Source organism: Dipodomys spectabilis, unplaced genomic scaffold, assembly GCF_019054845.1.
Source record: "Dipodomys spectabilis isolate Male_0828 unplaced genomic scaffold, ASM1905484v1 ptg000021l, whole genome shotgun sequence".
In the NCBI taxonomy this organism is placed as follows: Eukaryota; Metazoa; Chordata; class Mammalia; order Rodentia; family Heteromyidae; genus Dipodomys; species Dipodomys spectabilis.
Window position 1 is genome coordinate 6,022,854 of NW_024870698.1, and position 26,247 is coordinate 6,049,100.

The 26,247-nt window shown below is 40.4% G+C and overlaps 1 protein-coding gene across 2 annotated transcripts in view; it reads right to left on the reverse strand.

Moving 5' to 3' along the window:
* Positions 1–383: 383 nt before the first annotated feature.
* Adgra3 (adhesion G protein-coupled receptor A3) overlaps positions 384–26,247 on the reverse strand; it is a 99,767-nt gene continuing 73,903 nt past the window's right edge. For both annotated transcript variants that reach the window (XM_042674795.1, XM_042674796.1), the window contains exons 13-19: positions 19,652–19,865; positions 19,248–19,456; positions 10,001–10,125; positions 8,817–8,940; positions 4,929–5,074; positions 2,090–2,185; positions 384–1,952 (exon numbers count right to left, since the gene is read on the reverse strand). In XM_042674795.1, the coding sequence (XP_042530729.1) occupies positions 707–1,952; positions 2,090–2,185; positions 4,929–5,074; positions 8,817–8,940; positions 10,001–10,125; positions 19,248–19,456; positions 19,652–19,865 (2,160 nt within the window). In that variant the 3' untranslated portion in view covers positions 384–706. The remainder of the gene's footprint in view (positions 1,953–2,089; positions 2,186–4,928; positions 5,075–8,816; positions 8,941–10,000; positions 10,126–19,247; positions 19,457–19,651; positions 19,866–26,247) is intronic.

Genomic DNA, 26,247 nt, shown 5'->3' on the forward strand with positions numbered 1-26,247 from the left:
ACGTGCAGGATGCACTCACTAAAAATACTCAGTAAGAAATATTGACTCAAATATAAACCACCCCAAAGCCACAAAAGTGTGGAAACAGTATTCATAGCATCAAAGGGATGTGGTAAAACTATGCAACTTTGGACAAGATTCTTTATAGGCACTTAAAATACTATTCTGAGATTATTTTTAAAACCTGCAGAGTCAAAGGGACATTTATAAAACATGCCGACTCAAGAGTCTAATGGTTTTAATGTCAGAACTGGAATAGTTAACCCACAGGCCTAATAAAGAGACTTACAGTTAATTCTCATTTAAATAACTTACTGCAGAAAACATTCAAACAGTGAAATGCTTTTATATGGATAAAATATGAAAATAGAAATGACACAAAGACAAACACTTATTATTTTATTAAATACAAGCGTGAAATGTTAAGTAGATATTATTACAGATTCTAGGAAATTACAGTTCAGGTTCCCAAAATATCCTGTTGGTACTTTGAAATGTAAAAATAATGCGTTAAAGGATTCTTTCATTTTCCTTTAAAAAAAAAAAGGCAACAATGTAGGGACATAAAATAAGTAAAATCCAAAATTCAAAATTGTTTCGAATCCCTAAAGTCGCTGTAAACAGTTTGGTTTTTTGAATGTCCATAGCTTAAAGGAATGTGCCAATTGCAGTTCGTATCGATTTCTGCCAAGGATGCCCAGCGACACTACACAGTAGTTTCGTGTTTCCATAACCCAGTCCTAACATTGCCAGTGCTATCAGGACTGAGTGAGGCGAGTCCTTCCTGCCCACTGCTTTTCATTGGTCCATTCTGAACAGCTAAGTTGAGGCCGTAAGACTTCTGTGGACTTTCAAGTTCGACAACGGTTGACTTCCTTAATGCATCCTTTTTACTGCTAGTTGAAACAGGCTTTTCAAAATTCCGGCTACTTTTAGGAAGTGTGCTACAAGCATCACTGCTGTCTTGCTGGGGTGGGTTGTACTGTCTTTCCCTGTAGGCTAAATAAGCCCTCCGACTTCGTGAATGGCCCTCATTATTGCCTGGCCGGCTTTTAGGCATGCCATTCTGCACACTTCCTTCCACGCTGGTCGGGACATCGTAGGCATATTCTCTTAGGACAGTGAGTCTGCTTGCCCGGTGGCCTTTACTTCGGTTTTTATGGTGGCGACTTGGGTGCACATTTGTTCGAAACTGTACATCCACGGGTGCCACATGCATCTTAATATCGTTGTCCATCGAATGTTCTGTTAGACTATTATCGAGCTGAGGCGTGGAGTTCAAAGGTAAGGAATTGGTATGGCACTGCGCAGCAGCGGCCTGCAGGTTTGTTAACTTGCAGCCCTGAGAGGAATTTTTGAAGCTCGATGCACTTTTGTTGGTGCATGAAGACTCTGCACTGCTATTGGTGCACTTGGGTGCCTCGCCGTTCGTCCCACTGGAGTTGGGGGCTTGCACATTGACCTGCACTGAGTAGGAGCTCCGTCCAGGGCAGCAAGTCATGATCCATGCGAGTCTGACATCCTCCCTGCTGACACAATGGTGAACCATGACGAAAGCACTGAAGCTCAAACACGTGGCTCCAAAAAAGAAGCTGAAAACTAAGTCCAAGGGATAATACAATGAAACGGCCAAGGCCCCGAACATCCACAGGGCAACATACAAGAGCAATGTGAGGCTGGCCCCCAGGAGCTGAGAATGAAAAGTGTGCTCATTTTCCAAGGCTGACGTAGATATCAGAGACAAAGACATCGAGTCCTGATGGTTTACTTCACCATTTTCATTGGCTGCCAATCTCTGCTGCTCCTCTGTGGGCTCCTTAAGCTCATATTTGCGCTCAGGGTGTCTTTTCAACTGAATAAATATGCTTAGAAAATACATACAGTTTACGAAAGTGATGAAACTGGCAGGTCCATAGAAGGCTCCCAAGGAGGGTTCCCATGCCATCCAACAACTAGGAGAGAACATGGTGAACCAGCTTAGATGCCAAGTATTTAACATGATTTAGGAAGGTGTGCTAAACTGTAGTACCTAGAAATGCTGACAAGAGGAGCAAATGGGCCAGGTACATAGAGAATACAAAATACTCACTAGGGTGCACTTGGCCGACTGCCGTAATTCCTGATGTTTGCTGCAGCTGTTATCCCACAAACGATGACGGGAATTCCACCACCAATCAGGTAGAACCTAGAACGGGGAAGAACGGGAACACTTGCTCGTTAGCCTGTTTCATTTCTTAAGGTGTATTTTTCAGTGTCTCCACACTTCCGAACTCATTCCTTAAAAATTATTTATTATTTACTCCAATAATACCTTGAGTCCTTTGACAGATTGCTTTTTTTTAACTGGAAGAAAAAAATTCTTTTTTTAATCCAACGTTTTTAAAAAGGTTATTGTGTGATGTACAGAGGGGTTACAGGTACATGAGAGAATGAATACATTTCTTGGGGAACATTGTCACCCCCTGCCTTGTTTTCTCCCGTTTTCCCTTCCTTCTCTGGCTCCCCTCCCACAAAGTTGTAAAGTTCATTTCCAACATAGTGACTTGTGAGTATCAGTGTGGCATTGGTTCACCCTTTGTCCTTCAGCTCACCATTTTGTTATTCCTCTTCCCTTCCCCAAATCAGATGAACATACATTCAAGACACACGATGCCAAAATAAAAAACTGACAACAGGCGATAAAACAAAGAGGGGATAATGAAGGAAAAAAAGAAATAACTTCACATAGTATATTAAAAACAAAAACAAAAAACAACAAAAAACTTGTGTCCTTATCTTGGAGTTCATTTCAATTGCCATCATTTTAAATGGTCTTAGCAAAGGATCATAATAGCTCAATAACTATGTACATATGATCATATTTTTTTAAAAAAATCTTTTTTAAAAGCACAAGGCCTGGGAAATTTCCAAGGGGAGGAAAGCTGGTCAGCTCCTGCCACCCTGTGGACAGGTGGAGAACGGCAGCCGGATAGGGTTTCAGCTTTGTATTTTAGGGGGAAGTAGTTTCTTTTTCAAGTTGTTACAATTAAGATCTTGTTCAGAGTTCAGACAACTGTAACCATGTTTAGCGATTAACTTGGCACATCCTGAGCCTCCAGCTTCTGCATAAAGGATCCCCTCCAGGCAACGGAGAACAACAGAGGATTTGGGGAGGCCAGAAACTAGTGTTCAGAATGCCCTGATTTCTTCCCAGTAGGGCAGTTGGTGATAGCCAAGGGCACAGAGTAGTGGTTAGAACTGAAGAAGACAGGGTGGTAGCTGGTTGCAACAAAAAAACTTTGTGCCTAGAAGGATATCTGAATCTCTGTAAAAACAAAAACAAAAACAGAGAAACAGACGGGGCTGGGTACTCATCAGAGGGCTAGAATCTGACTTCTGCAGCTACTGCTTCCTCAGAAACAGCTCCCCTCTACAATGAATGGGATAGAGCAAAGACCCTGGCACATATTTCTATTTATGGTTTCTCATCATTCTCTTTTGTGCTTAACAACGGTCGGCTTCCTACTGCATGGCACGGTCCTGAACCAGCAGCCAGGGCACTCTGTACCCGTAGCCCCAGAACCATCTACACTATCAGGTGTTATGTCTCCTAGCAGTTCTTCCATGGCCCACAGATAAGACATGGATGTAGCTCAAGTTGTACTCTTTCCTTAACCAATCTTTCCTATGGCTTCAACACAGCACATGGAAGTGTCTCCTAAGCACTAGACCTCTAAAACCAAACGCTTACCACGAGAAAGCTCTGGTGAGTTCATCACCCTCCACCCCCGGCCTCTCCCTTCCTCCTCCCTCCTCTATCATTTCTCAGGTGGTGGGAACACCAGATCTCTGAGCGGCCTAGTAAACTGGAGCAGGCTGTGTGCAGCCTCCTTCAACTTCTTCACGCTCATACATTCTTCAACCCAGTTTGCCATTAATCCTGAGGAAATTGCCTCATGCCCCCTGAACTTGTGCTCTCTCTTCTCTCTGGACACTCTAGACAGCTTCAGTTCTCATGTAGACCATGGTACTGACCTCAGCAGATTTCCTTATTATCAGGTCAGGCATGCCAACTAATGTCATCTGGCCACACTAAAACAACAATTGTGTTCAGCTATTCTCTTGGTTACAAATCTTCAGAGGCTGCTCGTATTTTAATATGGGGCTCAGAGGTCTGGAGCCTAGAGCCCAGCCAAAGGGCATGCATTACTTGGAGGACAGCTAATGGACTGCAAAGGAAGGTTCATACCAGAGGTCCAGCATAGAGTCCATCATGTCCCCATGGCCAAATTGAGGGTTCCTTTTTTTGGATGGTCAAGGCAGCTTTATATTTCCATGTCTTCTATATCAGGGCCCCCCAGGCCCATAGCCAGTCCAGCTCCTGTAAAAGCCTCTAGAACGGGGCATGTGGGGAGCCCTCAAGACTTTAGCCCGCAGCCAGCTACTCGCCAAAACTCAGTCATCACAGGTGAGAGTTCTACTCATCCCAGCATGATGCTTCACTTATTCGTCTTTTTATTGTAATGGGAAAGAAGGACATAACTCTGGATGTGTTTCATCTTTCACAGGAAGTAAACAAATTGCTGCCCTCTTGAGATTAAAATCCATGACCCGTGCATGACCTCAAGGCAATAAACATTAACAGTTAACATTGCACAGAGCCCTCTGGTGCCCTAGGCCATGGCCAGTGCCCGCGCATGACATCCTGCAGGGAGGAGGCAGCAGCAGACCCGCGTGGGCATGAACATGGTGGAGGGCTGTGGAGGCTGAGGCCGCCCCGCCTCATCAGGAAAATAAAGAACCCACATTCAGAAGCATGACAGTGCGGCTCCTACATTCATTCTTTTACTTCTGTACTTCTTGTTCTATCTTATGACCAGGCTTCAACTAAAGCAAACACAATACACAATTAGATACACATTTAAGACAATTTGACGAAGACAGGATACCTGAGCATGGGTCTCGGCGGAGGCGGAGGCTCGTCGGGATCCTGGCATCTTTTAGCTTTCTTAGTGACTTGTTTATAAATATTTCGAGCGGTTACTCCCACCCATAGTACTGTGGCAAGGGTAGAATAATGAAGAATTATCCCCACCTACAGGGAAGATTGAAAGATACACATTATCTTAAAGCAAACCAAGTTTTCACATGTTTGATTAAAAAGCAGTACAAGGGTGTATTACAAGGGTGTATTTTGATGACCAAGTCCTTCAGCCGCTAATTACACCAAGCATTTTTTTTGGTCAGTCGAGGAGCTTGAACTCTGGCCCTGGGCGCTGTCCCTGAGCTCTTCAGCTCAAGGTTAGCACTCTACCACTTGACCCACAGCTCCCACTTCTGGCTTTTTCTATGTGTGTGGTGCTGAGGAATCGAACCCAGGGCCTCATGCATGCGAGACAAGCACTCTACCACTGAGCTACCTTCCCAGCCACACTAAGCATTCTTAAGACGTGACCTTCTTAAGAACCAGGAGTCTCGGAAACCTACAGGTGATCACATGTACTCAAGGTGACCCTTAATACACCACAAAGTTCAGTACTAGGCGACAGGAGGCCTAGCAGGGCCTTTCCAAGGATGCCAGGTTATCTCTGCATCCAGAACATAAGCAAGAACAGCAAGCAAGGGTAATTACTCAGGTATAAAGAGTAAGTCATTGGAGTTCTCACTCAGAGCTGCCATACAGGTCTAAGAGTAAAATATGATGCTCTGTGTTTGAAGCAAGTCTCATTGAGGATGAAATTCTCAATGAAAATGTGAGAGGGGATGAGAAGATTAGAACGTCTTGTCTAAAGTAAAGGAAGTACCATGTATCATGAAGCACCTAGGACATGATCCAGCTCTCTTAAGAAACCGCTGACTTGCTACTTTTTGATCTTTCTTTTTTCCTTACCCAATTTGCAGATAAAATTCTACTAATGAAAATCTCCAAGAAAAAATTTTCTCATCTTAAATAGATGGCTTTCCAACCTCAACACAAACAACTCACCTGGCACTATCAGACCTAGGTCAGTAAAGACAGTATGCACACCACCGTCCGCAGCATCAGGAGAAGCAGTGTGTAGCTGACTCCCACAGCAAAGCCTCATTCTTATTCTATGAGGAAAGCTCAAGGCAGTCACTGTCCAGGGTAGTGCTCGCCACAACTCTGGAGGTAGCCACAACTTTGGAGGTACGGGGAGGGGGATTCCACTGGCCAAACTAGCCAAGCCACAGGTCATTGTCTTCCTAAGGATGTAAGAGTCTCCTTGGTCCCTAGTCAGTTTTGTCAGGCCACATGGAAATGGAAAAAATTATAGACTGAAGTAGAACAAAAGGCACAAAATAACCCACTGAGCTCTCCGCAGTCACACCAAATGCTGAAAGTCAAATCACCATAAATGAATTCAGTGCTTAGAAACCAAGATTTTTATGGCAAATCATTGATTTTGACTCAAAATGATAGGCTCTCCTTCTGCAGGAATATTTTTGAAGAAAGGTCAAAAAAAAAAAAAAAAAAAAGGTTGAACTAAACTAGTTTCCACACCAAAGGTATGGTGTAGCATTTTCTAAAGAGGGAAACAATCATTTCTATAGTATTTCTAAATTCCCAGAAAACTAATCACTTAAGGATAATAAAAATTTCAGTTAAATGGCTGTTACCAAATGGGAAATTTTAGGAATCTCATGACATCTAATAACAGAGTTATTTAAAAGAAAAAAAAAATCATTTAAAATGGAAAAAAAAAAAACCACATACAAGTGGGGCAGCTGAGATCTCAGGAGCGAGAGCCTGCGCTGGGATGCGGAATTCCCTGTTGGGTTTTCCTCCCTACCTTGGGCTGCACACTAAACATAATCTTACCATTATGTTTCCTTCCAAGTCATCAATGGCCTATATGGAAATTTTGTAAATGGTCTGAAGCAAGTAATTGAATCCACAGGGCATGTGAACCATTCATAAATGCAACACATTAATTCTTAAGGAAGCCACTTAACCACAGGACAACAATTTCCACAGCTACACAACAGGCAGAATTATACTAAAGACCTCCATTTTTTGTATGTGCTACTTAAATATAAACTCTCATAAACCAGAGAGCTTAACTGGAAGTAACCCAATGTAGGGTCGCATACACAACTATTATATACTAGTTTTCCACTAGTGAATGCCTGTGATTCTGGGTGTGACTCGATTTTTCTCTTTGTAGCAGCCGTATTCATACTCAGCTGGCAGTATTAGCTGTGTGCGCCACACACAGATTCATCTAAGAAAGGCTGAACCAGTGGTCCTATGGTCAGCAACAGGATATCTGTGCCCATGTGGGATGATTACCTAGGTCTCTGCCCCTGGCAAAGGCAGACAGTGTTGGGTGCAGGCGCTGAGTCACACAGACCCACTATGAGTCATGCCCCTGCTATGCAACAGCTCTAGTGATCTGGAGTAAGACAATTTTCAGTGACTCACTTTACGTATTTTTTAAATGTATGTATTTATGTACTAATAACTTTCACGCTAACCCTTCCAAGGTACGTTATTCTAAAGGCCTTTTCTAAAGTTCCTTGTAGAGGTTAGTGTGAAAGTTTAGAAAGATTTTAACATCTACGAATGGGATTTTCCCAAGTGCTCCTTATGTGTCACTACAGCGATTCTCTAGATGGAAGACAGGAAAGACGGCTGACAAATGCAGCTGGCACAGTATTTAATATGTTGCAACTGGGTAACTGAAAGGGACAACTAGATTCACCACCTTCATGCATAACTAAGAAAATCAACAGCCAAGTGGAGTGTGTAGGTGGACACTTGTAACCCTAGAAACTCGGGAGTCAGAGGCTTGGGCTACTTAAAAAGACCAGAAAATGAAGGATAAAACAATTATTTGGCATCACACCAGGAAAGGATCGTATCACTTCCAGCTTTGAGTCCATGGTCCGATCTACTCTGTCGCTCACGCTTTTAGTTCTCCTCCATAACTAAAGCCACATTAGACACCTGAACTGATTGAGGAGCCAGAGTGGGAAGCACCTAGTTGGTGGCGCCTTTAATGACCTCAACCAACCACCTGTAACTGTGTATAATACAGGAGTACTCACAAGAAGTTCAGACAAAAGCACACTGATTTGAGCACGAATATAAAACTGCACTCAAGACATGGATGAACCTAAACAATCAGTGGATTTCACAGCCTAGCCCACTGGTGTACCCAAGAACTATCAAAGTCCCAGGAGAACAAAGTGCTTTGCACCTCCCTCGGAGGACCTGGGACCCTCGTCCAGCCCTGGCTGTACGCCACACCCTCCACTATGCGAACCAATACAGACAATAGGAGATGGGCATGAACTGTCACAAATGCCCTCATCTAATCTTAAAAGGAGGAGTTTCCACTCTTTACACTTATACAAGAAATAGGTTATACATGTCATAAATAAGCTTCCAAATGTAATAGCATTTGAAAGCAAGAGTGAAATATTTAATTGTATTTATAATTTAATTTTAGATGTTTAAATAATTACAATTAAAATGTTTATTAACCTAATTTCTACACTTTTCATCAAAACAGGTGAAGTAATTTTCAAAGTCCTGTGAGAAAATGACACTTTTCTTTCTATACAAGTTATGATTTTTAAAGTATTTTAAGTCTCTGTAACAGACATGGTAAGTATCGTTGCCAAGGACCAAGAGAGCAGATGCCCAGGGAGGTGTTCTGTGGTGAAATGGTAAAATTCAAGGCGTGAAGTTTGCTGGTAATTGTTGGGGGCGGGGGGGAGAACTCAGGGTTAGCCCTAACTAGGAAAAGAGAAAAAGGAAGTCATTTTTAAGTATCAGCACTTCTCCTTTTACATTTTTCTCTGGGACTTACTGCTTGGCAGACGCTGGCATTTCTGGTTTGGGTTATTCCTCCCACGAAGACCACACAGGTCAGAAAAACATGGAGGCACAGGTTCACAAGCATATGCCAGCTCTTGAGGCTGATCCTGATCACACTGGGGTGAGAAAGGAAAAATGTGAAGGATAAACATCAGTCTGGTATATTTGAAGTAGGACACTATGACGTTCATTTACAAGTTAATTCCCGCTGCATGAAAGGTCAAATTTAAATGTCTTATACTTAAATAGTTGATTAATCAAACACTGTAACACACACACACACACACACACACACACACACACACACATACACACACAATTTGAGAATCATTTAACTTAATACAGTTTTTTAACATTTAATTTTAGGCATTAAAATCAACCACGTATGGAACCATTAGAGCCAATGCTAAACAAATTCTCCACAGTAAGAAGCACTTGAACTCATGTCACTTACAATGTCTCAGGGCTGGCTCTCCTGCCGGCTACCTAGGCTGCCATGGTGCTGTTCCTGACCAACCAGGATAACATGGCCTGAATGCCAGTACATTTCTGACTGGCCTTTCCCAATGAAATGTTCAAGTCTTTCTTTTTTTTTTTATGTCAAAATTGCCTTTTGTTTCTTAACAAATGTCAAGAAATGCCACATCTGTCTAGCTTAAAGAGGAAAACAGGTTCTAGCAAAACCTTTTGCAAAGTGTACTTGTGCTTAGCAAATCCTTCATTATTTCCAACCATGAAGATTTCTATAGCTTTGCAATTAAAAAAATAAAACATTTATCTCATGCTTAAATGTCAAAAACTCTTTTACAATGCCAGCTATAAAGAATATTACAACAGGCACACAGCCACAGAACACAAGGACTAAACCAGTCTCTAGACCCTCCTTAGGGCCATCATCTCTCCTTTTTCCATGGCTTTTAGTTCCCGTGCTCATTTGCCTGTGGTCTTTTTCCAGATGCAAGCCCAGCAATCTGTCTGGATCCTATAGAAGTAAACTTCCATTCTCCTGTACTGACTACTACTAACTCTGCTGGCATGAAAGAAAGAGGACTTGTGTATTTTCTACAGTGTTTCTCCTACCCTGGGAAGGTCACCAGGGCAAAGCAGAATGAAATGTGAAAGGAGTCTTGCAAGGCACAGTCCACAGAGCTGTATCTGTTGCTTGTCTCAGCTTACCTGTGATGGTATATGTAGCTCACAATGACAGCCAAGAGGCACAAGAGGAGAATGACTGCAGTCGTATAAACCACAGGGTGCAGGAGACTGGCCGCTGGGGTGTACAGTTCAGATCCTGTCAAATCCTGAGGGAAAAGAGACTCATTCTCAGCACCTTGCATAGACACTTAACCACAGGGATTTGAAGTAAGTGAATCATACTTGTTAATCCAGAACTCAGGTTCTCCATCTCCGTGCCTTACTCAATGACTAACTTCTTGCTGTCTCCACATTATGTATGACTCTCTCTACTGCATTAACTGTGCATGCCATGCCATTTGTACAACCCAACTTTAAACTCTGCGCATCTAATGCTGTTCTGTGATGGGGGTAAGGGAGACAGGCGCACCATGCGCAGGCAGTTGATTCCAAAGGACAGCCACGGGCTCCGCCCTCCTTGGTGATGACCTTCCACACTTGCACTGTACAGTCACCAGCTGAGAAAACACAGGAGAGAGCAGGGTCTGCGTGCCAACCCACCCCAAGAAGCACAGCCGTCAGAAGTCAGCTCCAAGTTCCACTAAGACAAATGGAACAAACACCACGGGAGGCCCTTGGAAACATAATGCTAAGATAGGTCTTGTCCTGGCACAACACAGAGCCACAGGAGAGACAAAGATAATAAGATTGGCAGCAAGATTTTGCTGACAAAATGAATGGCACAGTTATGGGAGAAGAAGAGCCCCTGCAAGAGTTCAAAACTCCACAAGCATGTCACTCATGTAACATTTCATCTTCTGGGCAATGGCTGTACCCAACATTTCACACAGGCAGGTATATTATCATCCCCATTTTATAGCTTGAAAAAGTGAGCGAGACAGTGCCGTGCATGGCTGCTGAGTCTGTATTTCTAAACACACTACAGACACTGCCTGGCTGAAAGGAAAACAACAGGCTGAAACCTTAACTCGGAACTCTTCCCTTCCTTGTGGAGCCTGGAACACCCCAGGATGCAGGTGTCAAAGCTGCAGCCTCACCTGATCCCTTCTCTGGTTTTTCTCTGGCCCCCTACTGCCTGTGAGCAAGGGCTCTTCAACAAATATCTAAAACAAGAGAAGCTAGAACAAAAGGCAAGGAAGAAGTGGCAAAATGAAGGAGACGGAAAGTGGCTTAGTATACAGAGGGAATGGGCAAATTTTCCCAGGGAAGAATCAGACAGTAGTAATATAAAAGCGTAAACAGAAAAAGACTGCATGAGGACAACTGCACAAACCATTCACTTCAACAAAAGATGAACAACTAATGACAAAAGCCTGAAAATATGATGGGAAGCGGGAGAGACAGAACACAGCAAACTGAGTTTCAACTTGATAGCTCCACATAAACTCCAATTTGTAAACTCTTCTGTTTACCTGACAAACATGAGCTTGATGTCCAACAGGCAGGAAAGGGTGCTGGATATAGTTCTACCAGGAACCAGCAGGACATACATGCAGTGAAAAGAGGAATCTGCTGTATCAACCCAGTGAGCAAAAGAGAAGGCTAGAGGAAGGCTATCACAAACAACTGTCTATGGCCTCTGTGCATCATGACACTATGTTCTGCTAAAATTATTATTAGTAGTAGTAGTAGTAGTAGTAGAAGTTTTTACAATGTTGGGGAAATGAAAACGAGCGCAGACAGGTTTCTCCTGGATTTCTATAAAAAGCTGCTGCGGCAGTATTGAGTTCATATGTGAGGATGAACTTTAAATATCTGGGACTTCGCCTTCAGACTATTTTCCTGCACTGCCTGTCTCAAGAATCTGGAGAAGACTGAGGGACTGCAGGCCAGTGCCTCTCTGAGTCAAGTCATCTCACAGGGCTCAGAGAGAGCAGAAAGAATATGGAAATGTACCCTCCACAATCCTGGGCAGAGTGTAACAAAACCTGCCTAAGCAGAATATTAACTAATAAAACATCACAGTTCTACTTTGATAAGGTTCAAGTTTGAATGCCCCTCCCCCAGACTTTTTCAAAAGTCAAGCCCGTGTGATACAGAATGAGAAAGAGGCCATGGGCCACAGTTACAGGGGGCACCACTCCTTCCAAGACACACCTAGAACTCCTGCTGAAGACATACCTAGAGCACCTGCTGAAGACACACCTAGAACTCCTGCTGAAGACATACCTGGAACACCTGCTGAGGACATGCCTAGCATACCATGCAGAGAGCCAAATAGAAAATGCTTCTGCATTTGCTGATCAAGAGGCAAATTTCATTTTGCAGGTACATACTAATCACTCAAATCATAACCATCAAAAATTATAAATCAATTTTAACTTTTCATTTAAAAAAAGAAGAAAGGAAGGAAAAACCCAGCAACTGAGTAGATTGAGCAACATTAAAAAAAATAGATGAGTATTTCAGGCAATTGAAAAGATTAAGATATTAACATAGCAGACATGTTCAAGATCTACAACAAAAGATAAAGCAGATATCTAAATCATATTATTCTCAATTTCAGTGGCAAGCAAACATAGGCTCTGCCTTGATTTTAAAAACTGCTAAACACGTTGCGCAAAAGCTGTGCCAAAAGAGACACTGTAAGTGGAAAGGGTAGCCCTTTTGTTTATATTAGCAGCGTGGCCAACAGGAAAACAGGGGAACTCCCTACCCCAGACTCACTCTCCACCACAGCCTAATGCTGATTTTGGTCATGTGTCTAGATGGCCCAGAATTAAAGAAAATAAATAAAGCAGGAAGTGAAAAGCTCTGTTCTCCACAGGGGCAAACTGCACCCTGCACCGATGTCAAAAAAAGAAAACTCCGAAATGTGGGAAATGTCACAGGGTGATCAGTCATATTAAAGATCTAAATAAAGTAGAAGTTTGGAAGCCTATTTTTGACAGAGCAAGGAGAGGGACTTCTAGCCCAAGGACTGTAAACATAAAGCCCAGGGAAGTTTGAAATTACTCACTATCACTATACCAATAACAAGAATATCTAAGATCAACAGTGATCTCAATTCATTGGAATCAGAATAAGGGATGCAATCCAAGAATACCAATAAAAAATGCAAAACTGATCTGAAATCAGAAGTGTTTTAGAGAACAGGTCAGGTTCCAAGAATCATTTAAAGATTTTTTTGAAGCTCTTACTTTTCATACTAAACACAAAGTCAGTGTTTGCTGAATTATAGACCTAAATGTAAGAGGCAAAAGACACTAGAAAGCCTTGAGGCAAGGAAGGAAGGAGATTCTCATGAGCTTATCAGAAACAAGCTAAGATTTCTTCAATAGAATATGAACTCTACCTATAAAAAACACAAAACCTAAGTCTAAGAAATTAGACCTCAGAAACACTAAGCCACTCTTTTCATAAATAGGCTCAAGAGAGAAAGAAGCAAGCCATAGACCACGGAGACACCCGCAGTGCACTGATTCAGCAAGCAGCTCATGTTCAGAACTTTTTATCAAGAATCTCTACACAACAAACCCAATAAAAAATGGGAAAGATTTACTGTGAGCTTCACAGTAAGAAAATACACAGATGCTAACACCTTCAGTTGCCACTGAATGCACACTAGAACCATGGCCACATGTCCAAATTCCACCACACAAATACTCATCACAAAGACTGAGGATTGGCCAGAACCTGGAGCAACTGGCATGGTCATTATGGGTGAGACTGCATACCAGTGATGAGCACTTGGTCAACTCTGTGACACTAGTTCTTGAAGCTGAACACATACTGGTCTACAATCCAGCAACTTTACTCCTAACCACGCATGCTCATCAAAAACATGAATGTGAACACGTGTAGCATTTTCCTTGATAACCAAGTCCACTAACAACACAACAAACAGATTCAGGTGTTTTTATCCACTGGCATGCTTCACCACAATGAGAAAGCATACTGTTGCTACATGCAAAGACAAAAGATAACTCTCACAGCTGTAATCAGAAAGAAACTAGGCATGGAGAGTACTGTACATTTCACTTGTATCAAGTGAAGAACAAGAGAAGTTTTTCTCTATCCCCACAAAATAGAAGGGCGGACACTTCTTGAGACAGTGGATGGGAAATGACTAGAAAGAAACATAAGTACTACTAAGTGTGGGGGTTTTGGCTAAATGTGTGTATCACATCAGAAAAATTTATCCTACTACTGAGAACAAACAGAACAGAGAAATATAGAACTATGGTAGAAACATAAAGTAACACTGAAAGGCAAAGAAACTAAAAGGAAAAGGAAGCTCTTTTGTATTTATATTGCTAGGAGATTTGAGAAAGGAAACTGAGCAGAGTAGTCAAGAACACAGGATTTGGAACTAGCTTGTCCAAATTCAAATCCCAGTGAAAACCAACTAGCTTCTCAGGAATGTCACTTAACCACCCCACACCTCCGTTCTGTACCTATGCCTAAGGGTGATGATGGTGGTACTATATATACCTCCTAAGCTTGTTTTGAGGTTCAAATCAGTAGTCACTGTATATATAGGTACCATGAGTACCTGACACATAGGGTTGGTTATAATTAACTACCACCTCCACTGTCATCAGCCTCTTTCATATATATTATCAGGGCTAGATGGTACTGCATGCCTACAATCCCAGCTACTTAAAGAGATACTGGTAGGAGGATCATTATCCAGACCAGCCCAGGACAAAAAGAACAAGATCTTATCTGAAAAATAATTGACACAAAAACATAAAGGGTGGAGGGTGTGGCTCATGCAGCAGAGCAAATATAATGTAATGTGTTCAAACACCAGTACCAGTCAAAAATTACAAAAATAATATATGCACACATACATATACATATTTACACTTATAATCATCATCACCGAGTTAAAATTATATGTAAAATATAAAAATAAAATATTTGACCCATGGAAAAAACCATGCAAAATTTGGTATAATGGGGAAAAATAGGATATATATTAATTTTGTTTCAATTCACACAAAATGTGATAGAAGGTGAGAGTTCAAATTATCATTGTACATGAATGTGCAGAAATAATTTAAAACATTTGATCAGAGAGAATATGATATTTAAAAGCTAAACACTGCTGGCATGCAGTCATAGCATGCATGAAGTTTGCCTTTACTTAGCACACTAACCTTGAGCAAACATAAAATCATCACTAGACAAAGGAGAATAAACAAGTGTGTGTTAGTTTCTTATGTCTTGGTAAAGGGAATGAGAAAAGAGAATGAAGCACATAACTGTTTATCTTCATAGCAATCAATCTAAAACCACATCAGGAAAACATATACAGAATTATTTCCCAGGAAAGACATTTAGACTTCTACGTAAAACAATGTATTAAGATGGTACTCAAGAAAAGAAATAATATTTTATTGTTATGATAAGGAGTTCAGAGGAAGATGCAGTTTCAATTTTGTAAAGACACTTCTACTCTAGACATTACTTTATTGAAAAGTGGCCTTAATTTTATTTTTGTAGTGCTGAGTGTACAACCCAGGGTCTCAGACATGCCAGGGAAGCATACAACTGAGCTATCCCTTTAAACTTAAGTGTGAGTAATTTCACTAACTTTGCTTTTTTTTTTTTTTTAAAGTAACTCCAAAATCCCTTATACCAACTTTATTCTTACTCAACAATTTCTGAGATAGTTCATTCATTCTTCTTCCTCTAGGTGGCACAGTTACATCAGGGAAAACAAGATGTTCTTTGAAAATAAATAGGAAAAAATACCACTGTATTTTACCTTTGGAAAACTGTATTTCATTTTTTAAAAGATTAAAACATCTGAAAGATAAAAGAATGGCTTATTCCTTCTAGAAAAGGATTATACTAATTTTAATAGTTTAGAAGAACAGCTAGGAAGTTCAAAAACAATGTTTAAACTGGCATTAGATTAAGTAAGAATATAAGTTTAGCATAGTACAGTATCACAGAGCAGCTTATAAAAATGCCATTTTTGTGTTTCATTTACTTTGCTCAACTTTCTCCTGGTTAACTTTTATAGGCATCTTAGACAGCATTGCTACTCCACGGTCTATTTCAAAAGACCAGTTTCAGATTATTCTTTATTCAAAAATTGAATGAGAAAACCATATAAACTGAGAAAGAAAATGCTTCAAACTTTAATGTTTCATGCTTTAATGTAAAGGCAACTACATAATAAAATATGTACTTAAAAAAGCCAGACATGGCCAGGCACCAGTGGCTCACGCTTGTAGCCTCTCAGGAGGCTGAGATCTGAGGATCATGCTTCAAAGCCAGCCCAGGCAGGAAACTCCGTGAGACTCTGATCTCCAATTAACCACCAAAAAACCAGAGTGGTGCTGTGGCTCAAGTGGTACAGCGCTAGCCTTGAGCTGAAGAGCTCAGGGACAGAGCCCAGGCCCAGAGTTCAAGCCCCATGACCAAAAAAAAAAAAAAAAGCCAGACATGAAGAGACTCATAAACTATCAACAATTAAAGGGTAAGGGCCTAACCTCTAGAAGAATTCACCTATCATCAACTGAGTCAAATAGGATACATACTCAAGTAAGTTATTTGCAGCTGTATAAAATGTGAGGTCACCAAATAAATAATCTGTATTCCTATCTATTCAGCAGACCAGCAAGCAGAAGGTCTGATTCCCTAAAAACTCCACCTCCAATCCACAAGCCATTACTTTGTTTCTTCCCTACACCCTCAAACCCTTGGGGTGGGTATTGACCCATGTCTGGATGCTTGGGAAACTGCTCGGCACATAAGCTGCAAAATTCTTTGTGGATACCAATGGCTCCGAGTACACAAAGAAGGGAGTTTATAAAGTAAACGCAGCACAGGAGTGGAAACCTGACCTTTCTGTCATGGCACATCATATAGTATTAATATGAACACCATTAACTACAAGAGACTTCCGCCAGATTATCTCTAAATAATACTATGATTAGGCCTGGTGCCTGAGCCCAGGTACCAATGCCTGGCTACTGAGCTGCAATCTAAGACCAGCACAGAGAAGCTGCACATCAGCCCTGCTATGTCCCCGTCCTGTCTGAACATGGAGAGTGCTTCAGCTCAAAGACTGCAGGAGATGAAAATCTTCAAGATGAGTAACTTGGCCTTGGTATGGCAATCCCAATGCAGAAGCACAAGAAAGATTAAAAACAACAACAACAACAAGGCAACATAATGATTGTAAGACAGCAACACCACACAAATAAACTCTGATTATAGTGAAGTGGATGAAATCTCAAAAGAATTTTTAAAAATTATTATAAGAATATTCATCAATTCAGACACCAGTGACTCATATCAATCATCTTACCACTCAGTTTGAAACAAACCCCAGGACAGAAAAATCCTCAAGACTATATTTCCAATTAATAGACAAAAAAGGTGGACTAGAGGCATGGTTTAAACAGTAAAGAATCAGTTGGGAGCAAAAAAAACTAGTGATAGTGTGAGTACACAAATAAATAAGAAAACCAATTCTGGACAGGAAAGAAAAATGAATAAAGATATAGAATCCTGAAGATCAAACTCCTGGAAATGGAAAGCTAAATAAATACATCAAATAAAAATACTCAGCTGAATGCCTCACCAATGGGCTGGGTAAAAAAGAAGACAGTTATCAGGGATTAAACACCAGGCAGATAAATTACAACATCTGATGGCAAGGAGAAAAGAGAAGAAAACACTAAGAACACATAAAACCTCTGAAACATCACTAAAAAAAATCCAAATCTTTGAGTTTTGTGGATTTTTCTGTCCTGGCTATTTTTAAGCTGAGTAGGAGAATTGCCAATATGAGCCACAGTGTCCAATTCACTGATTATTCTTTATCATTCTTTCTTCTTTTTTTGGGTGTGGGGGTCAGATATGGGGCTTGAACTCAGGGCCTGGGCGCTGTCCTTGAGCTGTTTCACTCACTCAAGGCTAGAGCTCTGCCACTTTGAGCCAAGCACTACTTCTGGTTTTCTGGTGGTTAATTGGAGATAAGAGTCTCATGAACTTTCCTACCTGGGCCGGCTTCAAACCGTGATCCTCAGACCTCAGCCTCCTGAGTAGCTAGATTACAGGCATGAGCCACTAATGCCTTGTCCAGTGATCATTCTTACAATCATTTTTAAGAAAATTCTTTTGAGATTTTATCAGTTTCACTACCATTAGAATTTATTCATATGGAGTTGCTATCTTTTTTGTTGCTTTAAATCCTTCTTGTGTTTCTGTAATCCTAGCCTATAATCCCAGCTACTTGAAAGGCAAAGATTGGGAGAACTGTGATTTGAGATTACAATCTCAGGCAAAAAAAGTTAGGAAGATCTTGCCTCAATCAGTAAGCCAGGTATTGTGATGTATACCTCTAATCCTAACTATGCAAGATGGCTCTAGGTGGAAGGATCACATCTGAGGTTGGTTCTGGACAAAAGCTCAAGAATCTACTTGAAAAATAAAGTAAACATGGATGAAGGCATGGTACAAGTAGTAGAGCAACTGCCAAGCATCTTAAGGCCCTGAATTCAGACCCCAATAACTGAGTCCCCCCCAAAAAGGACCCAAGCAGTATAGTTAAGTTTGTCAGTAACTGCTCAGAAATCAAATAATCATCCTAAGTATCTCATTATTTAACAGACTTCTTCCTTTATACTGTTAGCAACTTATTTGCCAAAACAATGAGTAGATATCTTCAATAAATAAATAAAGAAATAAATAAGAGAAAGCACTACCAGACCGATGGACATTAAGACTGAAAGGTATACTTTATGTCACTATTGTTACTTACAGTCATAAAACCCAAAGTTATCATCATTCGTTCTAAATTCAAAAGGAATCAATTAGGATGACATGCTGTAGGTAGGGAAAGATTCCAGACAGCAAACTGGAAAATCTTCTGCTAACAATCTCTCACAGATAAGAGGTACAGCTGTTCCAGTACACTGCATGAAAATATGGAAATACACTATATACACTATATTGCAAAGGTGTGTCTACTCCATACATTTCTAACTCACTCTGTGAACACAGAGCTGGACTTACATAAACTCAAGACTATGTCCTATTTTAAGGAGGTCAGAGTCAAGCTGAACTGATTGACAAAATTCCTACGCTAACTCTACAATCCCATACTTTGCACTTGGAAGTAATTTGGTTTCTCTTTAAGTCCAGAAATATACCAAAGATTATCCTTTACATAATTATAGGGAACAATTAATGTGGAGCAAAAATTTAAATTCTTCATCTGAAGCTTAATTATGCACAGGGATAAAAAAATATATATTACCACAATTCTTAGTGCTTATGCACATGGGCAACAACTCCGTACCATTAAGACTGCGTAGTTACTGAGGGAGTAGCACTGAATCGTGGTGATGTTTTCATCAGAATAGAGGATACGGCACCCATCTGACTTCCAGCCGCCCTGTCCATTCAGCAAGTCAAAGTCCCACTGGGCCGCTACGGCATCTGCTCCGTGCGCGATTCGACGCAGAGTCACATTAACTGGGATGTGGTGGGTATCTATGCTCACACCATCTGGAGGAAATGGGAAATAGCGGTATTTCTGAAACACAGTTCATAAACAATAACAATAAATGTCAATGTAGACACTAGTGGGTACTCAGCAAGATCTTTAGTTACTGTGGCTCATTAAAACAAGAATGAAGAAATACAAGTGTTGGAGGAACAGTGGGCTGCCCAGAGTTTGCGGGTAAGAGGCCCCATACAAACCTATTTTGGTGAGAATCACAGGGGTGACCACTGTGCGCCGCTTCCCGTCATCTGCCAAGTTCGTGGAATTTCCGGTGGCAGGAAAAAGCTTGCCATTGCGAAACGCGATGAGCTGAAGCTTAAAGAGGGAGTCATCTGTTGGTTTGACTTCTCTCTTGTGCTTTGGTGAGAAGAGGGAAGGAGGCAGCTGAATAGAGGCCTCCATAACTGTATTCTGAAAATAAACACACACAAAAGAACAACTATTTTAAATCATCAAAGGTTATCACTAAAAAAAACAAAAAAGTTATCGTATCAATACGTTGAAAAGAGAACAACATCACAGTTGTGAAATCCTTCTAATGATATCATTTATTAGTTACTATTATTTGTCAATAATGTGTTGTATTATTACCTGTTGGATTGTATTGAAAACATTTTCTAAAAATGTATGTAAAAACATCTATACAAACAACTGATTAAGTCACACGAAAGATTTAAGCAATGCAAGGACAACATAGATAAAGAATAAAGAAAAGGAAAGGTACTAGGCACTGGTGGGTTCCAGCCCGTAATCTTAGCTATTCAGGAGGCTGAGATCTGAGGATCTTGGTTTGAAGTCAGCCTAGACAGGAAAGTCCACGAGAATCTTATTTCCAAAGAAACACCAAAAAGCCAGAAGTGGAGCTGTGACACTAGTTTTGAGCATAGAAGCTCAGGGATAGCACCTAGGCCCTGAATCCAAGCCCTAGAACCAGCACCAAAAACAAACCAAAAAAAACCCAAACAATAAGAACAACAACAAAAAAGAAGTGCAAACTCTATTTCTAGCAAACTGAGAAGTAAGCAAGATGATTATTTCACAGTGCAGTTAATTTCCACATGACAGGGAACACTGCTGAAGTAGACATCATTAAATAAACCAAGGGCCTGTCCATTTTACAATGACAAAGTATAGTAAGGACAAATATAGAAATCAACAATGTGTGTACAGCTCACAAAGGCCGTGCGAGCTTCCCAATGCTGGGTTCCTCTCTCCTCCTCACGCCATCCTAGCAATAGCACCGACCAGGGTCCCTGACTATACTGCACTACTACACATTATTCTGCTGTTTGTCTAAAACAGGTCCTGCAGCTGGAAAGAGCAAAAGCAGAACTGAGTGACAAAAGAGGGACTCCAGGAGGGGCTTTACAACGTCTTGGCTTTTGCAGACAATAAACTCAGGGGTCTTGCCTCACCCCTTTCCTGGACTCACAGAACACTCAGTACCCATCTGTGATACTCTATCCCCTCTCTCTGCATGTTCTACTCCCTCTCCCTGGTCTAAGAGGACTTTGGGCTGCAGATCATCTCCTTCTTTTAGACTCCCTAAGTTACTACTTGCTGGCATTGTATTTGCTAAAAATAGTTTGGTTGACAAAATTAACCAAGTCAGCATGGCATATTTACTTTAAAAAGCGTTCTATTAAAGCTAATGAATGACTTTAGAATTACTTAACTGCTGTGCTTACAATCAAATTTATAAGATATCTATAAATATCTGCTGAATGAATGCTTTTGGGAACTTGAAGTGTTAACTTTTATGTTAAGAATGCTGTGAAAGTATTTGGCAGACATTATTTTGCCTAAGAAAAAGCATTAAAAGTTATCTGCTACTCTCACAAATAAACTTTATTACAAATCCATTCACTAACCTAATAAATTTCTATGAAGGATAAAATTTCTCTTAAGTACATAATGAGGCACATGAAGAAGAGGAAATTCTACCAACATTCAAAATCCTAATGCAGTGTGACTTAAATTAATTATGACAAAAAATTCATCAAGTAATTTTCCACAAAGTTTCATGAAAACAAGTCCTAGTGCTTTGGCAAGTATTAGTCATGTTAATTTGATTTTTTTTTAAGTCACACTAAACTTTTTCTTTGTTTTTAAAGAGAGAAAGGAAAGTGGTTTAATTACCTCACAGTTTTAGATGTTGAACAACATGATGCAGAGTCTACTCTTTTAAAAATATATTAATTTTTTATTTATTCTATTTTTCATTAATTTTAAACTATCTTTAAGTACTTCTACGGTCGAGTTTCATCTCAACATGTCAGTTTATGAGCACAATGCATCTTGATCAGTGTTACCACATTGTATCTTTTTTGAAGAGAGAGCAAAGTATATGGCTCAAGTGTACAGTGCTAGCCTTGAACACATAAAGCTCAGGAACAGTGCCTTGGCCCAAAGTTCAAGTCCAGGGACTAGACCAAAAAAAAAAGCAGGGAGAGACAGAAAGAGAGCTAAATAAAATAATATTTAAGTCCAAAAAAAAGTCTTTCTGAGTTTACACTTTAAATTCCAAGACAGTAAAAAACAAATACCCTAGAACGTGGAGAAGTGAAAGATGCATGCCCACTTACACAAAGCTACCTTATGATCCAACAATTCCACTCCAGGGAATTTATCCAAAAGTTTACAAGCCAGGATACAGTAAAGCCACCAGTACAACCATGTTTACTGCAGTACTATTCACTATAGTCAAGGTATGAAATTAGCTCAGATGTGCCTCATTGGACAAATGGATCAAGAAAGTGTAATATATTTACACAATGGAATTTTACTCATCCACTAGAGACAATGATATTGTACCATTGTCAAGAAATGTTAAGACTTGGGAAAAAATTATGTTAAGGTAAGTCAGGATCAGAGAAACAAAGGATCCATGTTTTCTCTTACATGAAGAAGCTAGACTTCGCTTACAAACTCATGTAAATACAATGGATGGTACACAGGTATAAACAATTTATTAACTGAAATATGGTAGATACCAGGGAGATCACAAACAGTGTAATTTCTTACAAAGTCAAAATCAAAGATCTGTAAAACAAAATACCAGGATGGGGGTACTCAAAGGAGGTGTGGTGAGGGCTGGGAATGTAGCTCAATGGTAGAGTGCTTGCCTTGCATGCATGAGGCCCTGGGTTCTATTCCTCAGGACCATAAGGCAGAAAAAGCTGGAAGTGGCACTGTGGCTTAAGTGGTAGAGTGCTAGCTAGCCTTGAGCTGAAGAGCTGAGGGATAGCACCCAGGGCCAGAGTTCAGGCCCCACCACCACCAAAAAAAAAGAAAGAGGTATGGTGAGGTCAGGGGAAAAGGGTCGACAAATGAAGAGAAGAGGGCAAAAATGCTGACAAGAATCCAATATATAGCCTACAAAATTAAGAGGAATAAAGGAACGGGAGGATAGAAGAGGGATGGACGAGAATGTTGATCAAGATGCACTGTATTTGTAAGCTGCTTTGTTAAATGGCAACTCATTTGTACAACTACCTTATGGCTTCTAATATATCTTTTTAAAATATATTTTTATTGTAAAGATACTGTACAGAGGGGTTACAGTTACATGAGTAAGGTAATGAGTACATTTCCTATCAAGCATTGTTACCCCCTCCTTTATCTTTTAAATGAATAAAGACTATTACTAAACAGCAATGACAGATCCTCTGGATGGAAAGAGGATGTCCAATGCATGCAAAGTTACCATCATCTATACAATAATATAATAATCACATTTAACTATGTATTTATTTTAAAACATATGTATTACATCCATAACATAGACACAGATATAAACTGTAGCGAAAAAACTAGAGAGTCTTCTTGCAAGATTCTCTGAAAGCTCAAAATGGCAGAGTACCTGCCTAGCAAAGTATAAAGTACAAAGTATAAAGCCCTGAGATCAAAACCTGGTATAATCAAAACAGATTCTTTGGGAATATTTACAATAGGAGGACTGTGCACCATAATAAAAAGAACAGGAGGTGTGAGATAAGCAGAGTTCAGGGCCTGGTCTTATCATTTGGTAGCTGATGGATACTGTCTATCCTGTTGAATCTGCATCTCACCTGTTGGACACAACTGATAACCTGTGGAACAAATGGTAGTGAGGATCAGATGCCCCATGGCTATGAAAGCACAAAAGGCTACAGAATTGAGGTAGTGATTTTGTGGGAGATGGAGGATGGTTATGTGGGTGATGGGAAAAAAGGAAATCCCTGAAGCTACTGACTTTCCAACAAGAGCTGAAACTTCATCACGCCTTGACTTCTCTGCATCCTTTTTGGTATTAGTTTTAATCCTGAAATTGCTCAAGTATGAACACATATGAAAGGAATCTTACCAGGCAGCTCTATAAATTTGTTAAATTCATGTACAGTTTGCTGTTTACAATGACATGAAGCTAAAAAATAAACTGGCATAATGGGTATTACTTCAAACAGAACTGCTTTATCTCTATTTACACCAATTTGCCTGATGGAGGTGGACTTCCTCCAATCTGTCACTAACACATTAAAATTTGCACAACTCTCACATTGTTCATGGCTGTAGAATTCTGGCACTATAATTAGAATGAGTCTGTAACCCCTCTGTACATCACCTTTACATTAAAATTTAAATTAAAAAAAGAAAAAAATCAGAGTAAGTCAAATTCACTGGATTTAATTTTTTTATAAACGTATTTTATTGTGAAAATACTGTACAGAGGGGTTACAATTACATGGGCAAGATAATGAGTACATTTCTTATCAAGCATTGTAGCCTCCTCCTTTGTTTCCCCTTCCCATCCCTTTGCATCCTCCCCCTCCTATCCCCCCCCCACCCATCAAAGTTGTACAGTTCGTTTTTCCACATAATGGCTTGTACATCTCGTTGTTGCAATGGGTCCTCCTGTATCCCTGTTTTAACGAAAATCACTGGATTTAAAACATTGAATTTATCAATGCCTGCCTAGCTGTCCATCCATCTATCTATCCATCCATCCAGCCATCCATCCATTCTTGGTACATTCTAGTTATTTGTGTGTAGAGATCAACCAGCCTGGCACCTGGTCAGCTAAGTTGAGGTGTGTCAACAACCAGCAGTAGAGGTCCATATATGCTCTTTGGTTAATATGCACTGTAGTTCATACATATTCAGAACTTTTAACTGAGGATATTTCCAATGTACAGGGAGTTTGGGGGAGGGGGTGATGTCTCCCACTGTTAGTCATGCAGCATCTATACAGAGTGGGAGTTTCAGCCAGATTGTGCAGCATGCTGGTAGACACAGATTCCAAACATACCCAGGAAGCCTGGGTGTTCTGCCTAAGATATTTCACTCAAGTCTGGCCACTTCTGGCCTGTCTGGTGGCTAACTGGAGATAAGAATCTCACCAACTTTCATGCTCAGGGATGGCTTCAAACCGTGTGCATCATATCTCAGCCTTCTAAAGAGCACGGATTATAGGCATGAACTACTGGCACTTGGCTAAAGAAATCCTTTTTATGGATCTGACTTCATACGTTAGCACATATCCCTATTTAAAACTAGTGCAATCAATTCTTGGGTATTGTTGAAATGGCATATTCAAAAGATTAATAAAGTAGCACAGAAGGAATAAAACCTGCCCTAACATAAAGTTTAAAATTTGAAGACAGTTCTCTGTTAAAAGTGATAAAAATCTTAAGTTGCACTGTTGACATTAAAATCATCAGCTAATTTTATGTCATGGAGGGTATGGTCTATCTTCATCCACTGCATTAATAGTGTCCCCCATGAGGCTTGAATGATAATGTAACAAAACCTTGTTCTCTGGCCAGGCAATGTTCTTAATAGTGTGAAATTGGCAAATCTGGCAATGTCCATTTAATGCTTTTGATAATAGCCAGGAAAAGCTCTTGCATAGAGGGGTGTGAATACATAAAATATAGGGTTTCACCACTTTTTTTTGGCGGGGGCGGGGGAGGAGGCGGGGGGAGGTCAGTTGTGCGGCTTGAACTCAGGGCCTGGGTGCTGTCCCTGAGCCTCTTTGTGCTCAAGGCTACTGCTCTATCACTTTGAGACATAATACCACTTCTGGTTTTTGAGTGGTTAAATGGAAATAAAAGACTCATGGGGACTTTTCTGACTGGGCTGGCTTGGGGCCATGATTCTCAGATCTCAGCCTCTTGAGCAGCTAGGATGACAGGTGTGAGCCACCACTGATTGGACTTCATTATTTTCAGTCTCTATCAGCCACGATCATCTAAGCTAGAAGATTCATCAATTTTTGGTGTACCTCAAAATATACACATTTCTCTCTAGGGCTTCAGCAAGTTGCTGTCTCTATGGCCTTTGCACTATCGAGTTTCACAGAACAGAATGAGAGTGGTGAGCAGGACTACCAGTGAGAGGCTGGGTGAATCAATTCAGCTCACAGGACTATGGTGAGCAGACAAAGCTGCCAATCGTCGGGCCAGTTACCATCAGAAGATAGTTCAGATTAGTAATGATAGTTCAGGTTATCTCAGGGAGCTGAAATATTTCTAAGTGTAGCAAATTAGCTCTCCTGATGAGGCAACACCAAGGTAAAATAAACCAAAATACAATAATCTATTCATTTGATACTATGGGTCATCAACACCTAATAGACACTTGGATCAATTACTATTATGCAGCCATTAAAAAAACTGGAATACTCTTGGTAGGAAATGTACTCATTTCCCTGCTCATGTAACTGTAACCCCCTCTATACAGCATTTTTACAATAAAAAACATACAAAAAAAAAAAGCTGTGTGGTTGCAATCCAGAGAACACAATAGCCAATGC